This window comes from Juglans regia, chromosome 14, assembly GCF_001411555.2.
Source record: "Juglans regia cultivar Chandler chromosome 14, Walnut 2.0, whole genome shotgun sequence".
Classification (NCBI taxonomy): domain Eukaryota; kingdom Viridiplantae; phylum Streptophyta; class Magnoliopsida; order Fagales; family Juglandaceae; genus Juglans; species Juglans regia.
In genome coordinates this window covers 5298645-5316109 of record NC_049914.1, presented here as the reverse complement: position 1 = coordinate 5316109, position 17465 = coordinate 5298645, and the positions used below count along the sequence as shown (strand labels likewise).

Below are 17465 nucleotides of genomic sequence, written 5' to 3'. Positions count from 1 at the left end.
TTTGGCAAAATTTGGAGAAAAAGCAAGAAAAATAGTGCTTAGAAACATCTCGATTAGACCAATCGGACCCAAAAAAACCAGTCTAGTTCAATTTAAGGACTCGCTTGGTTACGTAGTTCAATGAGATAAGATAAAATATTTTGTTTAAAGTTAAATAAAATATTTTTATAATATAATTTTATAGTATAATTTTTATTTTAAGATTTAAAAAAATTTAATTATTTATTATACATTTTGTAGTAGTTTGAAAAATTGTAATGATTATATGATATAAAATTAGAAGAAATAATTTAATTTTATATAAACAAACTAGCCTTAAAGTCCTAATAGTCTGGTCCAATCAATAGATCGAAATAATCGACCCGATTGTAAAACTCTATCCACCTAACAAAAACCGAGTAATGATGAAGAAATCAGACCCTTACACCACACATTTTTATCTAATTAATATATAATTTATCATTTTTATTATTTTATTTAAATATATATGTATTTAAATATTAAGATAAAAATACAAAAATATTAAATATTAAATAAATATATGTAGTATAAGGCTTTTATATAAGATTTATCTAAAGATAAATTATTCATCATCTTCACACACCATATTATATTTTTTTATTATTTTTAATATATTTTTTTAATTTTATTATTTTTAAACTTATTGAATTCTTATACTTATTATCTATATAACACATATTTAATAGGAGAAAGAAAATATGATATACAATATGTGAGAATGATAATAAAATTTTTCATTATGAGAACGCGGGATAAGTTTGTCGTTTTCTTGTTTTTGGTTAGAATAAATCTTTACAACTTTTTAATACTTTACACTTCATTTTTTTTTAATTTTTATTATTTTTTATTAAATATTTATTATATAAATAATGAATAGAAAATTTGAAATAATTTTTAAAAAATAAACTCAAAAACAATTTTAAAAAAAATATTAAAAAATTTAAAAAAATGTGGAGTATGGTGGAGGTTGTGTAGCAAAAGTCTAAATTAATTATTGATATATATTTTTTTAATTTTATAAAAAAAATTAAATTAATTTCAACTTATTTCATATATTTTAACTTAAAAAAATTAAAATTAACATAATAAAATACACAATAAAAGAAAATGACTTATACATAATATTTTTTACAATATTTTATATAATTATATTTTAAATGAGAATTATTTTTATAAAATATTTTATAAAAATATTTTTATTTTATAATATTATTATGTAATATATTAAATATATATCATTAGTCTCCACAAAATATTACGAAAAATTATATACATAGACTTCACATTTCTACACACTATTTAAAAGTATGTGAATTTATTCTTTTATCCTCATGTTTAATAAATATGAAATATAAGAATAAAAAAATAAAATCATATATTTTTTAAATGAAGTACAGAATGTGAGACTTACGTGTAACATAACTCAACTATTACTGTTCGATAAAATTTACCCAAACGTAGCTTCAAAGAAAGAAACAATTGGAGTGGCACAGAAAAAGAGAAAACAACTGAGTGAATAACGTGCGCTGTTGTAATTGGACTACAAGAAACGGTACTGTCTCTTCTTCGCTCCTACTGGCTACCATCATTTCCTCCCGTCGTCTACTCGATTATGATCAAATAAGTACGTTTGGAACTCATAATTTATTTTATCCGATCAATACAATTTTTTTAAATTTTAATATAAAATATAATAAATAATTTATTTTTTGAAATATTAAAATAATATTAATATTAAAAAATAATATTTTATTTAATTTTTTAATTTTCATTTCATTTCGACATCTAAATATAATTTTTAGAATTCGTTTGTTTTTATAGAAATGATATAAGTTGAAATTAAAATTAAAAATTAAATAAAATATTATTAAAATATATTTTTTTATATTATTTTTATTTTAAAATTTAAAAAAATTAAATTATTTATTTTATTTTATATAAAAATTTAGAAAAATTGTAATATTTAAAATCTTGTTTGTATTTAAAATTCATCTCAACTCATCTTATTCTATTATTATAATTTTTTTAAATTTTTATATAAAATATAATAAATAATTAAATTTTTTTAAATTTTAAAATAATTTTTTTAAATTTTTATATAAAATATAATAAATAATTTAATTTAATTTAATTTTATTATTTATAAATTATCTCAATTCCTCTTAACGTATTTTGAACCGCTCCAAATGAATTGAAATGAAATAAAATGAATGGAAAAAAATTACGAAAACAACTATGCCAATCTTTCCGTCTCTCTCTCTCCGTCTCTCTCATGGGTCTTTCCTTGCAAGCAACTACTATGTATACCCCAAGTTTGTTAGCAAAAGTAGAAAACCACGAACAGCAACTTGCACGCTTGTAATATTATACCCGGACATCAATAAATACAGCAAAGAATTCTCATGTTCTTCAGCAACATACCAGTAGAGCAGCCGCTTGTTTGTGTGATCGAAGTCTCTCTCAAGTCTCGTCAACTCCGACAGTAGATCTCGTCCTCTATCTCTCTCTATATATATAGCTAAGATTGACAAGGCTAGCCATGGCAGAAACTAGTCTTATCATCTACAAGGTTTTTCTGTGCTTCTTCTTTGGCTTTGTAGTTCTCACCCAATCCGCACCACAGACTGCTCTTATTACCAAGATTCCTGGCATAACTGACACTCTCCCTTCCAAACACTACTCTGGGTATTTTCTATTTTTCTCTCTCATCAAATTCTCAAACCATGTCTTTCCCATATTCTGGGAATTTGTTTCCAGCACCAAATGATCTGCTGTTTTTGTTTCTTTTTGGCTTCATTCAAATCAATGATTTGAAATCTTTGTTGGGTTTTTTTTTGTTCTTTTGTTTATGTGGGTGTTTGAAGATATGTGACGATCGATCAAAGTCATGGTAAGAATCTGTTTTACTATTTCGTGGAATCAGAAAGGAACGCGACAGGGGATCCGGTGGTTCTATGGCTTAACGGCGGACCAGGTTGTTCCAGCTTCGACGGCTTTGTATACGAGCACGGTATCATTTCAATTTCATCGTTGAAATTTTCGTTCTTTCTTTTTTCCTTTTAATGGATTCATTGTTTCTGGCTATCGTGGAGACTCAAAAGATAAGAAGGTTGTCAAAAGTGGTGTTTCCATCTTTGATTAGTGTTACCATTTTTCGATAAATAGTGTTACTATTTTTCAAGGGGATGTGGGACCCCATGACAAAGAAATTAGTTTTTGAGGTGACTTATGTTTTGATTGATACTTTGATTATAGACCTTACCCGATATAAATTTCGTCAATCCTTGTGACTTCCAAATTTTACCCACCAAACTTGCAAAATGATCAAAAAGTTCCAATTTACATCCTTTCTTGAAATGTGACTATCATGGTGACGTAATCTAGTTTTCACAGTTGATAGGAGGTATTGGTCTGCAATGTATCTTTTTGATAATTTAAGATGCAAAGCGTAAAGTGCCTCGTAGTTAGATGGTGCAGAGTGTAATCTCCTATATTCCAACTCCAATATTTCTAATGGGTGGTGTTTCATTTCATGAACATAATGGTAACAATGACAGTAACAATAGTGTTGTTTTTATTGTTACTTCCTTAGATCAAACTGTAGTCATAAGTCTATCACATCATCTTATTTTCTTGTTACTGGCCAGTACTATAATAAAAGACAAGAATGTGAAACAAATAGTATGGTCTGAATTACTTTTATGCCTTTCAACTTCTAGGTACCGCTCAATTATTATGATACAAGTTAGGCACTATTTGTAAGGAATCGTTTCCATCCTGTTTTGCAGGCCCATTCAATTTCGAAGCAGCAAACACAAATGGAAGCCTTCCCCAACTGCACCTCAATCCATACAGTTGGTCGAAGGTTGAATTTCTTGAACTGATTCTGAGTAAAAAGAACAAGTCTTTTATATAAAAGTTACAAAATGGATGTAATGATTTTCAATTTCTGCTTTACTTTTTAGGTTTCCAACATCATATATTTGGATTCTCCGGCTGGTGTTGGGTTTTCATACTCTAGTAATCTAACAGATTATAGAACTGGTGACCTAAAGACAGCCTCTGATACACACACGTTTCTCCTCAAGGTGAAAAGTAAAACAATTTGAAGTCCTTCCATGTTAATTGAATGTATAGTTGTTTTCTTAATTTGCAGAGTACTGATTTATCTGCCTTTTATTGTTGTGCAACCAGTGGTTTGAGTTGTACCAGGAGTTCCTCTCCAACCCATTTTTTATTGCTGGAGAGTCATATGCAGGAATATATGTGCCGACTCTAGCTAATGAAGTAGTGAAAGGTATTCTTTCTTATATATGAACTGACATCAGTTAAAATCAAAACTGAGGGGGGATTTTAAAATTTTTACAGGGATCGATGCTGGTATAAAGCCCATTCTGAATTTCAAGGTGTGCATCTCTAGTTAGCTTGTTTTCTTTTCTTTTCTGTTTTTTCAAACTTATGGCTACAATCCGAAGTCATTATAAACAGGGTTACATGGTGGGAAACGGAGTTTCGGATGATAAGTTTGATGGGAACGCTCTTGTTCCATTTGCACATGGGATGGGCCTGATCTCTGATGACCTATTTGAGGTAGAAGGAACCTCTAAGATTTTATATGAATTTTTATGCCAATTTCACCAACCTCAATTATGCACAAAAAAAAAAAAAAAATGCAGTGAATTGCATTGACTAGGGTCAAGTTCTGAGAATATTGAAATTTCTCAAGCTATATTTAAAATTTCAATGTTGAGATTTTAACCTGTTTCAGTCTTTGACTTCATATAGTCCTTGAAACTATAGTTATTAACATACCTAGTTTTCATGCTCTCCATATTCGCACAAGAGTATTCTTTTTAGTTAGGAATCTCTTTTCCAAGACATGTTGTTTTCTGTATTAAGCTAGGTGAGAGTATTTCATTTAAATTGGTTGAAGTCACTTCCGGCTCTTTTGATCTGTTTGAAGAGGAAGCATGAGTCTTTTTTTCTTTTTCTTCTTTTTGTGGAATTTGCAAACTTCCTATCAAATGTTACTGCGCTTTTAACTCTGATAATGAGGCTTAGTTTATAGTCTTGCCATACCGCCAAACATAGTTCCAATCATCCATGCCACATATTGCAGGAAGTTAACAGTGAGTGTAAAGGAAACTACTATAATCCACCACTTACTGACACTTGTCAAAGCAAGCTTGAAAAAGTTGACGAGGTATTAACTTAAACTTCTCTGATAGTTTATGGAAGATATTGAAATATCGATTATGTCCCATTCATTTACTTCAGCATTCTTGTTAATCCCAGGACTTGGAAGGCTTAAACATATATGACATTTTAGAACCATGCTATCACAGCCCAGAAATAAGGGAGGTTACAACCGCTAGCATTGAGTTGCCATCCAGCTTCCGCCAACTAGGCGAGACTGAGAGGCCTCTTGCTGTGAGGAAGAGGATGTTTGGTCGTGCCTGGCCTCTTAGAGCTCCTGTGAGAGATGGAATTGTTCCAACTTGGCCACAGCTTGCCAATAGCAACAGTGTTCCATGCACGGTAAGTAATATAAATTTCTTTACCCTGGTTTTTTCTTCTGTACCCCTTCTCTGCTGGCAATTTCTCCCAGCTTAATTCTCCCAAGCATGAGTCTAGTATATTCTAATTCTTAGAATTCCGAAATAAGCCATCTTTTTACTTTGACATAATCAGTTTTCTTTTTCCATTGTTTGCCATAAGTTTCTAATAATACTGGCCGTCTTGTCATATATGACTTTCTAGATAGTTGTTATACTATTGAATGCTTCATTTATATGTACCAAAGGGGGAGAGCCTGGTTATAGCAAAATTATTATTTTTTTCCTGTGAGACACTCTATGGGAAGATGTTTCTTGAATCCTATATCCACCTTGGCAATTCCATAATTGTAAAATTGATTTTAAGCAAAAGTCTGAGCTGCACTGTTTTATGCTGATAAATGTTAGGTTTACAGTAGCATATCAATACATATTTTCTGATGTGTCTGAACATCATGAACACACCAATACGGACTAGTTTGGACTTTTGGGCTTCATAAAAGTCAGGGTTGACCAAAGAAGAGATAGATTTAGACAGTGGGAGAAAACTCTGTTCTCAACAAATAGTTACACCATATATGTTTCTGAGAGAGTTGTGCTTGATCTGTATAGAAGCAAGACTTGACTCAATTTAGGGTTATGAATGGAAGCCACATTAGAATTTTAGAATTCCCATTCTTTGATCATGCTTCAATGGAACAAAGGAGCATATTCTCAAGCAAATGAAAATTTCAACCTCTGCTTTGTGGACCTATTATATGGCATGAAGGGGCTAAAAGCTAGTTTTTGCAAACGTTAGGGTTCTTTTTATTTATTTTTTTGCTTTAAGAATCCTGTAATTTAGACTTCTATTTCTTTGTTAGGCTTCTTTTGTGCACTCATTAATGACAAATCTGCCTTCACCTACTAATTGGTCTTTTATGAAAAAAAAGGTTCTTTTTTTCACTGTTTTATGGCAACAACATATCAAATTGGTCTTCCAAGCAATGCCATGGCTTACTTTAAATTTTATTTTTGATATGGTGTTTGGCTTCTTCTCTTTTCCCCGGACTCTACCGCTTACTAAGTTCCAATTATCTGTAAGTAACATGCTTATATATTTTTTTTTAAAAATCTTTTAGGATGATGAAGTTGCAACTTCATGGTTGAATGATCAAGCAGTCAGGAAAGCTATTCATGCTGAAGAGGTATGGTTCTCCAAATATATCCCTTTCAGACTAGGCTTTGAAAGCTGTAATATGTTGGTCCTTGTTATATAATAGGAAAGCGTGGTGGGTAGTTGGGACTTATGTACAGACAAGATCTTATATTATCATGATGCTGGAAGCATGATCCCATACCACAAGAACCTTACCTCTAGAGGATATCGGGCACTTATATACAGGTAGATTTCCAACTTTGATGATTCTCAATAACCTAAATGCCTGACAATAAACTTTCCTTTGTATTGTTTGCATGTGACATTCTATTTAATCGCAAATGAAATGATATGAGACAAAAATAGTTGGGATCTATGCTTGTTTGAGTCAGACAATTATCATAAGATACTAAATGCTGTTTCATTTCAGTGGTCTTGCAGTAACTAAAAACTAAACAAATAGAATGGTTATTGTGGGAATGGGACTTCTTACGTATTTCACTTTATGTTTGGAACATGATGTCCTGTTACTTTCAATTTGATTCTACCAGCCTAAACCCCATAGTTTTCATAAGAAACATACCATTTCATTGCTAACGTCAAATTTTCTGAAGACTTTTGAGGCTGCATTTTCTTCAAGCTAATCTGCCTGTTAAGAAGTCTTAGCGGGAAAAATAGGCTCGGTTTGGATACACAAAACCATCTCATCTCATCATTACAATTTTCTCAAATTCCCACACAAAATATAATAAACAATTCAACTTTTTCAAATCCTAAAATAAAAAGAATATTAAAAAATTATATTCTAACAATATTTTATTTAACTTTCAACAAAATATCTCATCTGAACTGCGTAACCAAATGAGGTCATAATCTTTGGATGATAATGTGCCACGTGCCACTACATTGGCATAGAGGATAGAAAAATATAGACTGCAATCAGTGCACTAATTACCCTTATATTTAGGGGTGATACCCACATATGCAGGGGTGGGATCACCCCTTCCCCGCACTCGCATATGCGGGGGGTGATGTTTTCACCCTGCCCCACTGCCGGGGGGCAGGAGCGGACATCCCATCCACCCCGCCCCTCGCCCCCTGCCCACTTCAGTCCCATTCAACCTAAAAATTATTTTTTTTAGACCCAAATCCAAATTATTATATAATTTAAATATTAAATTAAAATATATAACAATAATTTAAAAACTGATAACATAAAAACTAGTTATCAATTTTTAAATTTGTTAGATTTGTTCACAAGTGTGTTAGACTTGTTCACAATATTGTATTGGATTGGCCTCCTAGGCCAACTTTTATATAGAAGGCCAAGGCAATACAAGAGTCTCTATTGAGTCCCACATTGCTCAAGTAACCCAAACCACTGTCCTTATTACAATTTACAGCAACCTAGAAGTTCTATAAGTAGACATGATTGCTTCTAGATTGTTATGTGGCTAAAAACTCTTTCCCACTGATACCTTGGGAGATAATTTACTTGCTTCTGACATTGTTAATCTCTTTCTAAACTGTGCTCTCTGATAACTGATATGAATTTTTATTCGCATTCATTCAGTGGTGATCATGATATGTGTGTTCCATACACTGGGAGTCAGGCATGGACCAGATCGGTTGGATATAAGATTGTGGATGAATGGAGGGCTTGGATTTCCAATGGACAAATTGCTGGGTACTCTCATTTCCCCTTGTATTTCCATTTTTTCTTTGTCCATGGACCATCAAAAACTCTGGAACATTACCATGTTAACATGAAAGACTGATGTTCAACAAAAATAAATGTGTTTCACTCCATTTTCATAGAATGAATGATTTTCTTTCTGCATAGGACTTGTTAATAGATCATTCTGTGTTTTTGGTGCAGGTATACACAAGGGTACGAGAATAACCTCACCTTTTTAACCATAAAGGTCAGTGCATGGAGATCTTCTGAATATGACTTGCATTTGAATGATTTGTGGCATTCATTGTTATCTTATGTTCATTTGACTCGGTTGATGCAGGGAGCTGGACATACCGTTCCAGAATACAAACCAAAAGAGGCATTAGATTTTTATAGCCGGTTTTTGGCTGGAGAACCAATATGAACTTTATGATGGGAGTCCATGCCAGATGCAGCACATATTTGAGTGCGATAGTGAGTGAGAAGAGTCTTTCTGTTCTGGTTCCTTTTTTCCCACTTGGATATATGTGGCTGGAGAATACAAAGGAAATTTGATAATATCATTCGAATGCGGGGATAGAACAAATTCCTTGATTTGGAATACCCAGATGGTATTTACAGGTGTGGTTTGTAACTTACCACTTACTGTGTAACCCATTATTAATAAAAATGTCAAAATAGCAATACCTTTTTATATATATATATAAGCTGATGTGGTAGACTTCCACATCCGCGGTCTATTTGATATGTTAATAATTGAAATTGTAAAATAGTTATCAAAGAATTGTAGGTCCATCATTATTCTATTATTTTTACTTATTTTCATAATTTTTGATTAATTACAATTGGGAAATGATTTGTATAATCATAGTGTGTAAATCTTGTGTATTTTCTTTGAAAAAAATTGGATAAATATAAGGTTTATATGAAAAAACTCACTTTTTAATGGTGGGTTCTACTTTTCTTCAAGGTATGGTTTGGATAGTGAGATGAGATGAGATGGTTTTAGATTAAAGTTGAATAAAATATTATTATAATATAATTTTTTAATATTATTATTATTTTAAAATTTTAAAATTTTAAAAAAATTGAATTGTTTATTATATTTTGTGTGATAATTTAAAAAAATTATAATGATAAGATGAAATAAGATTAAATACTTTCAAGGCGTAAAGGGAGTACGTGAGATTTATAAATTCTATAACTATGTCTAAGATTGTATCTAATATTACATTGTAAGACTGCAATTGGTCTCGCATGTAAAAAGAAACAAACGTCAATTTAAATGGAAAAGTAAAGGTAAACAAAATCAACTTTAAAGTTGAAATTATTTTATGAATTGTTATTTTGTCTAATAGAATCAAATTTATCTTAGTTTTTTTTATAAGTAAAAATTAAAAAAAAAAAAATTATCTTAGTTTGGAAAATGAAAAACAAAAATGAGATGGAAAATCAAAAGTCTCTTTGATACAAAAGTACAACAATTAAAATGACCATTCTCTTTGATACAGAAGCTAGGTTTTGTTTGATTCCATAGGTTATATGGTTGAGATGAAAGTTTAAAATAAAATAAAATATTATTATATAATATAATTTATTTATTTTAAAATTTAAAAAAATTAAAAATGAGATGAGTTGAAATGATTTATATAATTAAGATCATAGTTTTAAATTTCATTATGTTTCGATCGGAACGACTATAATTTTTTGTTCCAGTGTAGTATTTGGTATACTATACCTCCACGTTTCGTTTTGCTCTAAGGTCCAGTCCATTTCGGTCAAGTTCCAGCCATTCCGGTTCGTTCTGGCCATTCCGGTTCATTCCAGCCAGAATTGGCATTTCGGTCCCTATTCCGTTTCGGACTATTTTAATATTTTTTTTATGTTTAAATAACATTTTTGTAAATTTTAAATCCATATGGTATTTAATTAATTTTAAAATATAAAATGTATTTATATAATTTTAATTTTTTTATAACTTTAAATATGTCCCCTCATTCTCTTTTTATTTTAAATATCATTATTTTTAATAAGTTTTCTATTCTTTTATTTTATTTTTGTTTTTGTGTCTCAACTCAAGTTTATGATTTTTTCAAAATATATTCATTTTAAAAATATTTAATTCTTTCATATATATACATATATACATAGGAGTGAAAACTGACGTCTTCAGTGCAATTTTTGGACAAAAACAACGTTGATCGATGTCTGAAAAACTGGTGGAGCAACCGACCGTATCCGGTCAATAGGGAGGAGCAAACTGATCGAGGTAGTTCTCGGTCGGAGTCTGTTGCCCTAGCAGCGAGATTCTACTAAGAAAGAGAGAGTTGTAGAGGAGAGAGAGAGAGAGAGAGAGAGAGAGAGAGAGAGAGAGTTGCATAAGAGATCAGGAAATGGAAAAAATGTTGGGGAATAAGAAGACCCCATACTGAAACGATGGCGTTGTTTCAGACATATATATTTTTTTCTTACGTCCTTAATAAAACGACACCGTTTGATTTAATATCAAACAACGTCGTTTCTATAATCTATCGTATACTAATAAGAATATAACGACGTCGTTCAATTTAAACTTAAGTGGAACGAAATCGTTTTGATTAAGGTATATTAAAAAAAAAAAATTTATTATATTGGTTAGTTTAGCGGTCCGGCCCAGTTTCAAACAGGAACCGAACCGCTGAATGTTGGCTTTTGTGATATTCCACCGCATGCCAGCCGGTTCTCTATTGGTTCCGTCGGTTCCTAACGCGGCTAGTCGATTCACATCGGCGGCGGCTAGTTGCGTCGATTTCTGTACAACCCTACATATACATAATACACACTTACATATATATGTATCAAAAAATTTTCACAACCTCCTAACACTCCACACTCCACACTCTACATTATTTTTAATTTTTATTATTTTTTTCTTTTATCAAATATTTATTATATGAATAATGAATAGAAAATTTAAAATAATTTAAAAGGAATAAACTCAAAAAAAAATTTTAAAAAAATATTAAACATTTAAAAAATTTAAAAAAATATAGAGTATAGAGTGTGGTAAAAATTGTATAACAAAACTCTATATGTATTTATTCTATCAATCGTTAGTTTATATATACATATAAATATTTTTACGTAATATATAATTAAGTAAAATGCTGAATACAGTTGCCTCACGTAAACGGCGCACAAACGGCTGTCAATGTGTAAAAAAAAATGCACCGTTTTGTTTAAAACCAAAACCACACTGCACTTCCCCCTCTGTCGGCATCCTCTGGGTTGTTCTCGGTGAACCCAACATCCAAGCTCCTTATTTTCGGTCTCTGTTTCCTGGGTTGGTGCTATCGGCACTTTCTGTTCCTGGTGTGATAAATTTCGGCAGCCTCTGTTCACGTTTCGGCATCTCGAAATTTCTGGGCTGGGCATCTCGGCACTTGTTCATTCTCAGTATCTCGGATTCTCATATAGCCGCAACTTGCTTCTGCGAATCTTTTTTATTGGTCTGGTAATTTTTTGGCAATTTTATTTGTCTTCGACATTTATGAGACCTTACCCTTTCAATTTCATCTGAACAAGAACATGACAGAATAATAATAATAATAATTTCAACTTGTGAATTGCACATTCTAGCTTCCGAAAGAATTAGTTACAAAAGAATTTCCTAGTTAACACCAAGCATTCTAAATCAAGGTCTGTTCCAGAACTAGAAAAACAACATCTCCTAGAATTCTTTTCATCCTTGAATTCTGTTTCAAGATCTATATCTAAATTAGCCGAACTTGCAGTAGCAGAATTGAAGGAATTCAACTCTCTGTGCACTTATTCCTTACAAGGCCAAAAGTTTTCATCTTCAAGTGTAACCCTTTGAACATTAAAATCGAGATTGTAAAAAGTGTAATTTTCAACTTGAAAAATTGAGGTTATAAAAAGTGTAATTTTCTCTAAAAATTTATATTGATAGCTATAAGAAAAAAATTAGCTGCAATAGGAATGGTTTTCTGTCAAGCCAACATACTTTCTGGGGTGCACTGCTACAATAAGCTAACAATGTGAGAGGGATGACGATGCCGAAGATCGAACGCAAATGACGCTTACCCCCCACGTGACTGCTCAACCTTTTTCCCAGTTTTTTTCCACTTTCTTTCAACAATCCAATAGCAACAACAATGAAGTTTTTTCCAACATAACCCAAAGCTTCTCGGAAGAACGGAAGAAAAGGAAACTTGAAGAAGAAGCCAGTAGTATTTTCCCTCATTTCTTGTTCTGGTTTTTTTTGTTTTTTTAATTGACGTGGCATTGCCACGTCGGGCCGACTGCACACCGCTTGCAGGTGCCGACTGCCCCCAGCGGAATTGTATAATTAATTTAGAAACAATACATTTAAAATGGACCATCGGGTCGGGTTGCGCGGTCGCTGCAGCTGCAATATCGCATGTATTTGGATATCGAGTTCAAGAGAGAGTCGCGACGAGCCATGGCGGCTCTGCCTTATTTGCTGCAGAGACGCTTCCTCTGCACCAAAACCCACCAGAAATGGAGCGTCAAACAAGTGACGAAGTCGAACTTCCAGGAAACTCTCTCGGAGATCAAGATCGACATCGCCGATTCCGACTTCATAGCCGTGTCGTTGCAGAGGACCGGCTCTGTTTCCGCGCCCTGGCACCGTGTCCTTCCATTCGACTTGCCCGACACTGCTTATTCCAAGGCCAAGCGGGCAGCCGAGCGCTTTCAGCTCCTCCAGTTCGCCGTCTGCCCCTTCTCCATCAGGTCCTCCAAGCTCCTCGCTCACCCGTGAGTACTTGTCCTCCGCCTCCTCGCTCTTCTTTAAGTCTCTGTTTGTTTTCCGAGAAAATGTTAGAAAATAAAACAAGCAACCTGAGCTTCGCCACTATCGCTTGAATTTCGAGTCTATTTGTCCACCTTTTGTCCGTGTACTTGGATATGCCTATTTCTTTCATTAATAAAGTTCCTCTTTACCAATAAAAGAAAAAAAGAAGTCTATTTGTCTACCTTTTGTACTTGTCCCCCGCCCCCCCCCCCCCCACCGCTTGTGAATGTTCGAAATATGAAACCGCCATTGGTTGGCCCTCTATTCCCCCTTGTTTGCATGAATGCATTCAACCGATGTCTAGGAAATTTGCTTCTCTATTGTAAGTCCCAAACCATAGTGGTTGGTTAAATAGCTATATATTTTCTAAGATTTTCCTTGGAACTCTTTCAATCTGTCAAATCTGCCCTTCCATTTAGCTAGTAAAAGTTCTGTAGATTACATAATAAATTTATTAAATAGCCTTCAGGCCTTTCTCCTACACAAGACTTGATCGATGACGGCGTTTTCTTTCTTTTGATGCAGATATAACTTTCATTTGTTTCCTAGGGATGAACTGAAGATAGGGATGCCATCTTATAGTTTTTCATGTCAAACGTCATATTTGACGTCCATGGCTCGAGAAGGTTTTGATTTTAATACCTGCATATATGATGGTGAGCCTTATGATTACTAATAATTGATTCTATCGCTGGTTTGGTTATAAAATTGCTATCTTTTGTGGAATTTATGTAAGTGAATATTCTTACAAATATGAGGAAGTTGAACAAATGTTATGTCAGTGTTGGAGAATATAGTAGTGAGCTGGTTACCTTAATTCCAAATCTTTGAAATGCCTATACTCAAATCACAACTGCATGTAGTACTATTTTCTCCAATTAAGGAAGTGTGAGGATTTACTTATCAAAAAAGGAAGTGTAAAGGATATAATACAGCATGTGGTAGACTCTGACTTCTGTTCTGTTATTGTTTCTCTCTGCCAACATCCATATAAAGCGTTCCATTGAATCCCATAAAGTACATGTGGAGTTCTTGTGCGCCCCACAAGAACGATGGTATGTATCATCATTGGGAGTGTAGGAACTAACATTTTAGGGTAGCCTTTGCTAGGGATATGATAATCAACCTCGGATTGTACGTCATTAACAATTGAGAATTTATGTCCCATGATGTTTTTTTATTTTTTGAAAGTTATATCTCTTGTTGTATTAATTATCATTTCAATATGCCCACCTCCATTTTCTTATGTGAAAGAGGTGCTTGATTTTGATGGTAAAATCTCCTATACCTAGCAGAAGAAAGGTTATTTTTGTGACAGGCATATCATACTTATCTAGGGCACAAGAGTCAGCAGCTAGAGTTCAGATAAGGAATCCAATGCGTATCACTCATGTGGTGAAATCTTCTCCTAACCCAACTGTTGCGGATTCAGTTTTCATTGAGAGGATTAAATTACGGGTTAAGCATTGGAGAAAATCTTGTAAAGACTTGAGCACAAAATCAGATGGTAAGGTCTGTAAGGATAATGCTGCTGCTTTGATTATATCTGAATCTAGTAACTCTTTTCAAATTTCATCTCCACATTTTATTTGAAATGCAGAGGTTCTAGTGAGATCCCTAAGAAAAATTGTCCTAGGGAGTGAAGAGTATGGTTCAAGACCCTGCATGAACATAGATGTTTGCAGCGAACGTCAAGTTCAGCTTGTGCTAGAGGTAAGATCGATTTAATAAAATTTTATATCCTTTGCTTGAAGTGATGCAGAGGTTTTCTCTCCCTTGGTGCTGTATAACTATGGTTGATATCTAATTTTCATTTTATGCTGCATGTGAATATCTATGGTTTTCTGGGTGGCTACAGATGTTGGGAGAGTTCTCTGATGACCTTGTTCCTTTAATTATCCCAGCAAAGGGTGGAGCAACCCAGGAAGTTCGTGTTGTTTTGACAAGTTCAAAAGAGGACATGGTTTTATTTCAGGTAGCCAGTAAATATCAGTCTTTCAGTTATTAAAATTCATAGTCATGAAGGCTGTTCTAGGATATTTAATTGTGGTTTTAATTGGCAGAATGAGCTTCAAGATCTTGAAGAGGAGTGGAACAAGAAAGTCCGTGGTTTTCGAGAGGTGATCGACTTGATTTCTGCTTCACAGAGACCTGTTGTCTCCCACAATTCCCTTAATGGTGTATCTCTTTATGAACAATTTCAGATAACTTCAAACTCCAGTACCCATGACATGCTTATAATTTCTCATCTTACACTTTTTGTTGTTTTATGCAGATTTCACATTTATTCATTCAAAGTTCCTTGCTCCTTTACCTCCTAATGTAGATGAGTTCTTGTCCTCCTTGCGCTCAGTTTTCCCACATGTAATTGATGTCCAGCAACTGATGAAGGAAATTCTTCCTTTGAGAAATGTTACCAATATACCCACAGCTATTTCCTACTTAAAAGATCATTTCTTTGCACCTATCGATGTTGAAATTCTGCAGCAAGGTCAGTCACTCATCCTCGTTAATATACTTTAAATGAACACATGGCAAACACTCAAACACAAACACAGGCATTCGTATACGTCAGTTCTCTCTTTGATGATTTTACTTGAGACCAAATTTTAACTTTTACGAACCAATCTCATCCAGTGGAATGTTATAACAAAATCAGAGTCTTGCACACTTATCATAATACCATTTTTCTGTTTATCAGATGCTGTAAATGAACGCAAGATTCATGGACATGATGTTCTAAGGATTTCTCTTTTGTTTGCAAAGCTATGCTCCGTTCTGAGAATTGCTCCCATCCAAACTGATAGCAAAAAGTTGGTTCCAGCCCTCGAGGAGTATGCAAACATTTTGAATCCATGCTCTGCGAGTTCTCAAGAATCAACTGATGGTGAGGTTAGAATTGGGACAAACAATACAAGAAAAGTGAGCTGTAAGCATTTGGTTTTCTTGTGGGGATTTAAGCATGGGATGACCGCTGGAATGCTGAAAAGCTTGATCCAAGGGTCCCATGATATTTTCTCGGAAGAATTTGATCTTCGTTTAGTGGATAGGAGCTGTGCCATTGTTGTTTTCTGGAAACCTGGTCTGTCTGAAACTTTTCTAAACGTAATGAATAGCGAAGAGATTTCTGGATCTTTAAGGGAGCTGGTCTCGGAAGGCCTAAGAGCAGCATGTTATGGAATCTACAAGAAAGTTTGTAGTTTGGGAATATGGGAGGTAGATTTGGCAGAGTCCCTAGAAAAAGCTTTGGAGGAGTCTGAATGCTTTCAGAATACTGATTCTGAAGCAAATTCACTGGATGTGCACTGGTTTAGTGACTCTACCGTTAACTTGGATGACCTCTGAAACGTGGTGCTGTGTTTCTTGAACTTAATTATTAGGAAGCAAGTTCATGATCAAATGAAAGTAATGGTTTTTGGTTTTGGTAGAAAGGAATATGGTTGTCAAATGGCAGTCTCATATCATGTGAGATTTACTTCATATCAGATGAAGCTAGAAAATTCAAAATTTTGTTTCCATTTTATGTATTCTTTTTCCTTCCATTAAAAATCAATATTTATTTTTCTTCTCTACGTGACTGCCTATAATTTAATTGTATTTTAGAAGGAGATTGATTTATATTAATGCAAGTCTCAACTTCATTTGAAAGAACTAGGAGACATATGAGACTCACAAAGAAAATATCAATTTTTTCGTATGGGAATGGGATCTTGTTTTTTCAAGGAAAAATTGTATTATAGTTAGGGAAATGCTATTTGATACCTAAATTTGACACCTTATTTTGACACATTCTTTATTTTATTTATTTTTATTTAATAATTAAGGAAGTAATTATTAATATATTAATAAAAAAACATAAAATGATAAGAAAATATGAATAAAATAATAAAATAATAAATAAAATAGCCAATTTGCCTAGCGGTAACTCTGAGTTGCGGTGAGGAGCACCGCTTATAAATCCTTTTCTTTTTGAGCCTGGTTACGCATTAGTCGCACTCTTTGCACACTGTGATTTTTTATTTTTTTATTTTTTTAAATTCAACATATTGAGTGTGTTGAAGATTACATCAACAGTAGGCTGATGTAAAGAATTTCTATTTCTTTTCCCTGTTTCCTAAATGCTATTTAGAAGCCTTCCCACTTAACACACCCTCCACCTCCTCAACCTGTTAGAGTATTGGTGTTTATGCATCTTCATATGTAAAATTATCCTTTTTGAAGAATGATTTTGTATATAAAAAAAAACTCTCATATTGG

The 17465-nt window shown here is 33.1% G+C and overlaps 2 protein-coding genes across 2 annotated transcripts; both read left to right on the top strand.

The window, feature by feature from the left end:
* The first annotated feature begins 2257 nt into the window (after window positions 1-2257).
* Window positions 2258-9090, top strand: LOC108989165 (serine carboxypeptidase-like 20). Its single transcript, XM_018962682.2, has 14 exons — window positions 2258-2706; window positions 2886-3031; window positions 3810-3886; window positions 3987-4109; window positions 4216-4318; window positions 4390-4427; window positions 4510-4611; window positions 5141-5224; window positions 5317-5559; window positions 6698-6763; window positions 6839-6960; window positions 8288-8401; window positions 8594-8639; window positions 8733-9090. Exons 1-14 carry the CDS (start codon window positions 2561-2563, stop codon window positions 8814-8816), a joined length of 1494 nt encoding a protein of 497 aa, XP_018818227.1. The 5' UTR covers window positions 2258-2560; the 3' UTR covers window positions 8817-9090.
* A 3683-nt stretch (window positions 9091-12773) lies between these two features.
* LOC108989183 (poly(A)-specific ribonuclease PARN-like) lies at window positions 12774-16803 on the top strand. Its single transcript, XM_018962711.2, has 8 exons — window positions 12774-13171; window positions 13734-13864; window positions 14527-14715; window positions 14809-14921; window positions 15067-15183; window positions 15272-15386; window positions 15484-15699; window positions 15910-16803. Exons 1-8 carry the CDS (start codon window positions 12813-12815, stop codon window positions 16551-16553), a joined length of 1884 nt encoding a protein of 627 aa, XP_018818256.2. The 5' UTR covers window positions 12774-12812; the 3' UTR covers window positions 16554-16803.
* The last annotated feature ends 662 nt before the right edge of the window (window positions 16804-17465 follow it).

What these genes read in the sequence shown, in the direction of transcription:
- LOC108989165 (XM_018962682.2), top strand. Translation starts at nt 2,561, where the DNA reads ATGGCAGAAACTAGTCTTATCATCTACAAGGTTTTTCTGTGCTTCTTC. An exon ending in AGCCCATTCTGAATTTCAAG is followed by an intron (nt 4,428 to 4,509) that starts GTGTGCATCTCT and finishes CATTATAAACAG; the next exon opens with GGTTACATGGTGGGAAACGG. An exon ending in TCTCTGATGACCTATTTGAG is followed by an intron (nt 4,612 to 5,140) that starts GTAGAAGGAACC and finishes CACATATTGCAG; the next exon opens with GAAGTTAACAGTGAGTGTAA.
- LOC108989183 (XM_018962711.2), top strand. Translation starts at nt 12,813, where the DNA reads ATGTATTTGGATATCGAGTTCAAGAGAGAGTCGCGACGAGCCATGGCG. An exon ending in TCCAAGCTCCTCGCTCACCC is followed by an intron (nt 13,172 to 13,733) that starts GTGAGTACTTGT and finishes CTTTTGATGCAG; the next exon opens with ATATAACTTTCATTTGTTTC. An exon ending in CTTGAGCACAAAATCAGATG is followed by an intron (nt 14,716 to 14,808) that starts GTAAGGTCTGTA and finishes TTTGAAATGCAG; the next exon opens with AGGTTCTAGTGAGATCCCTA.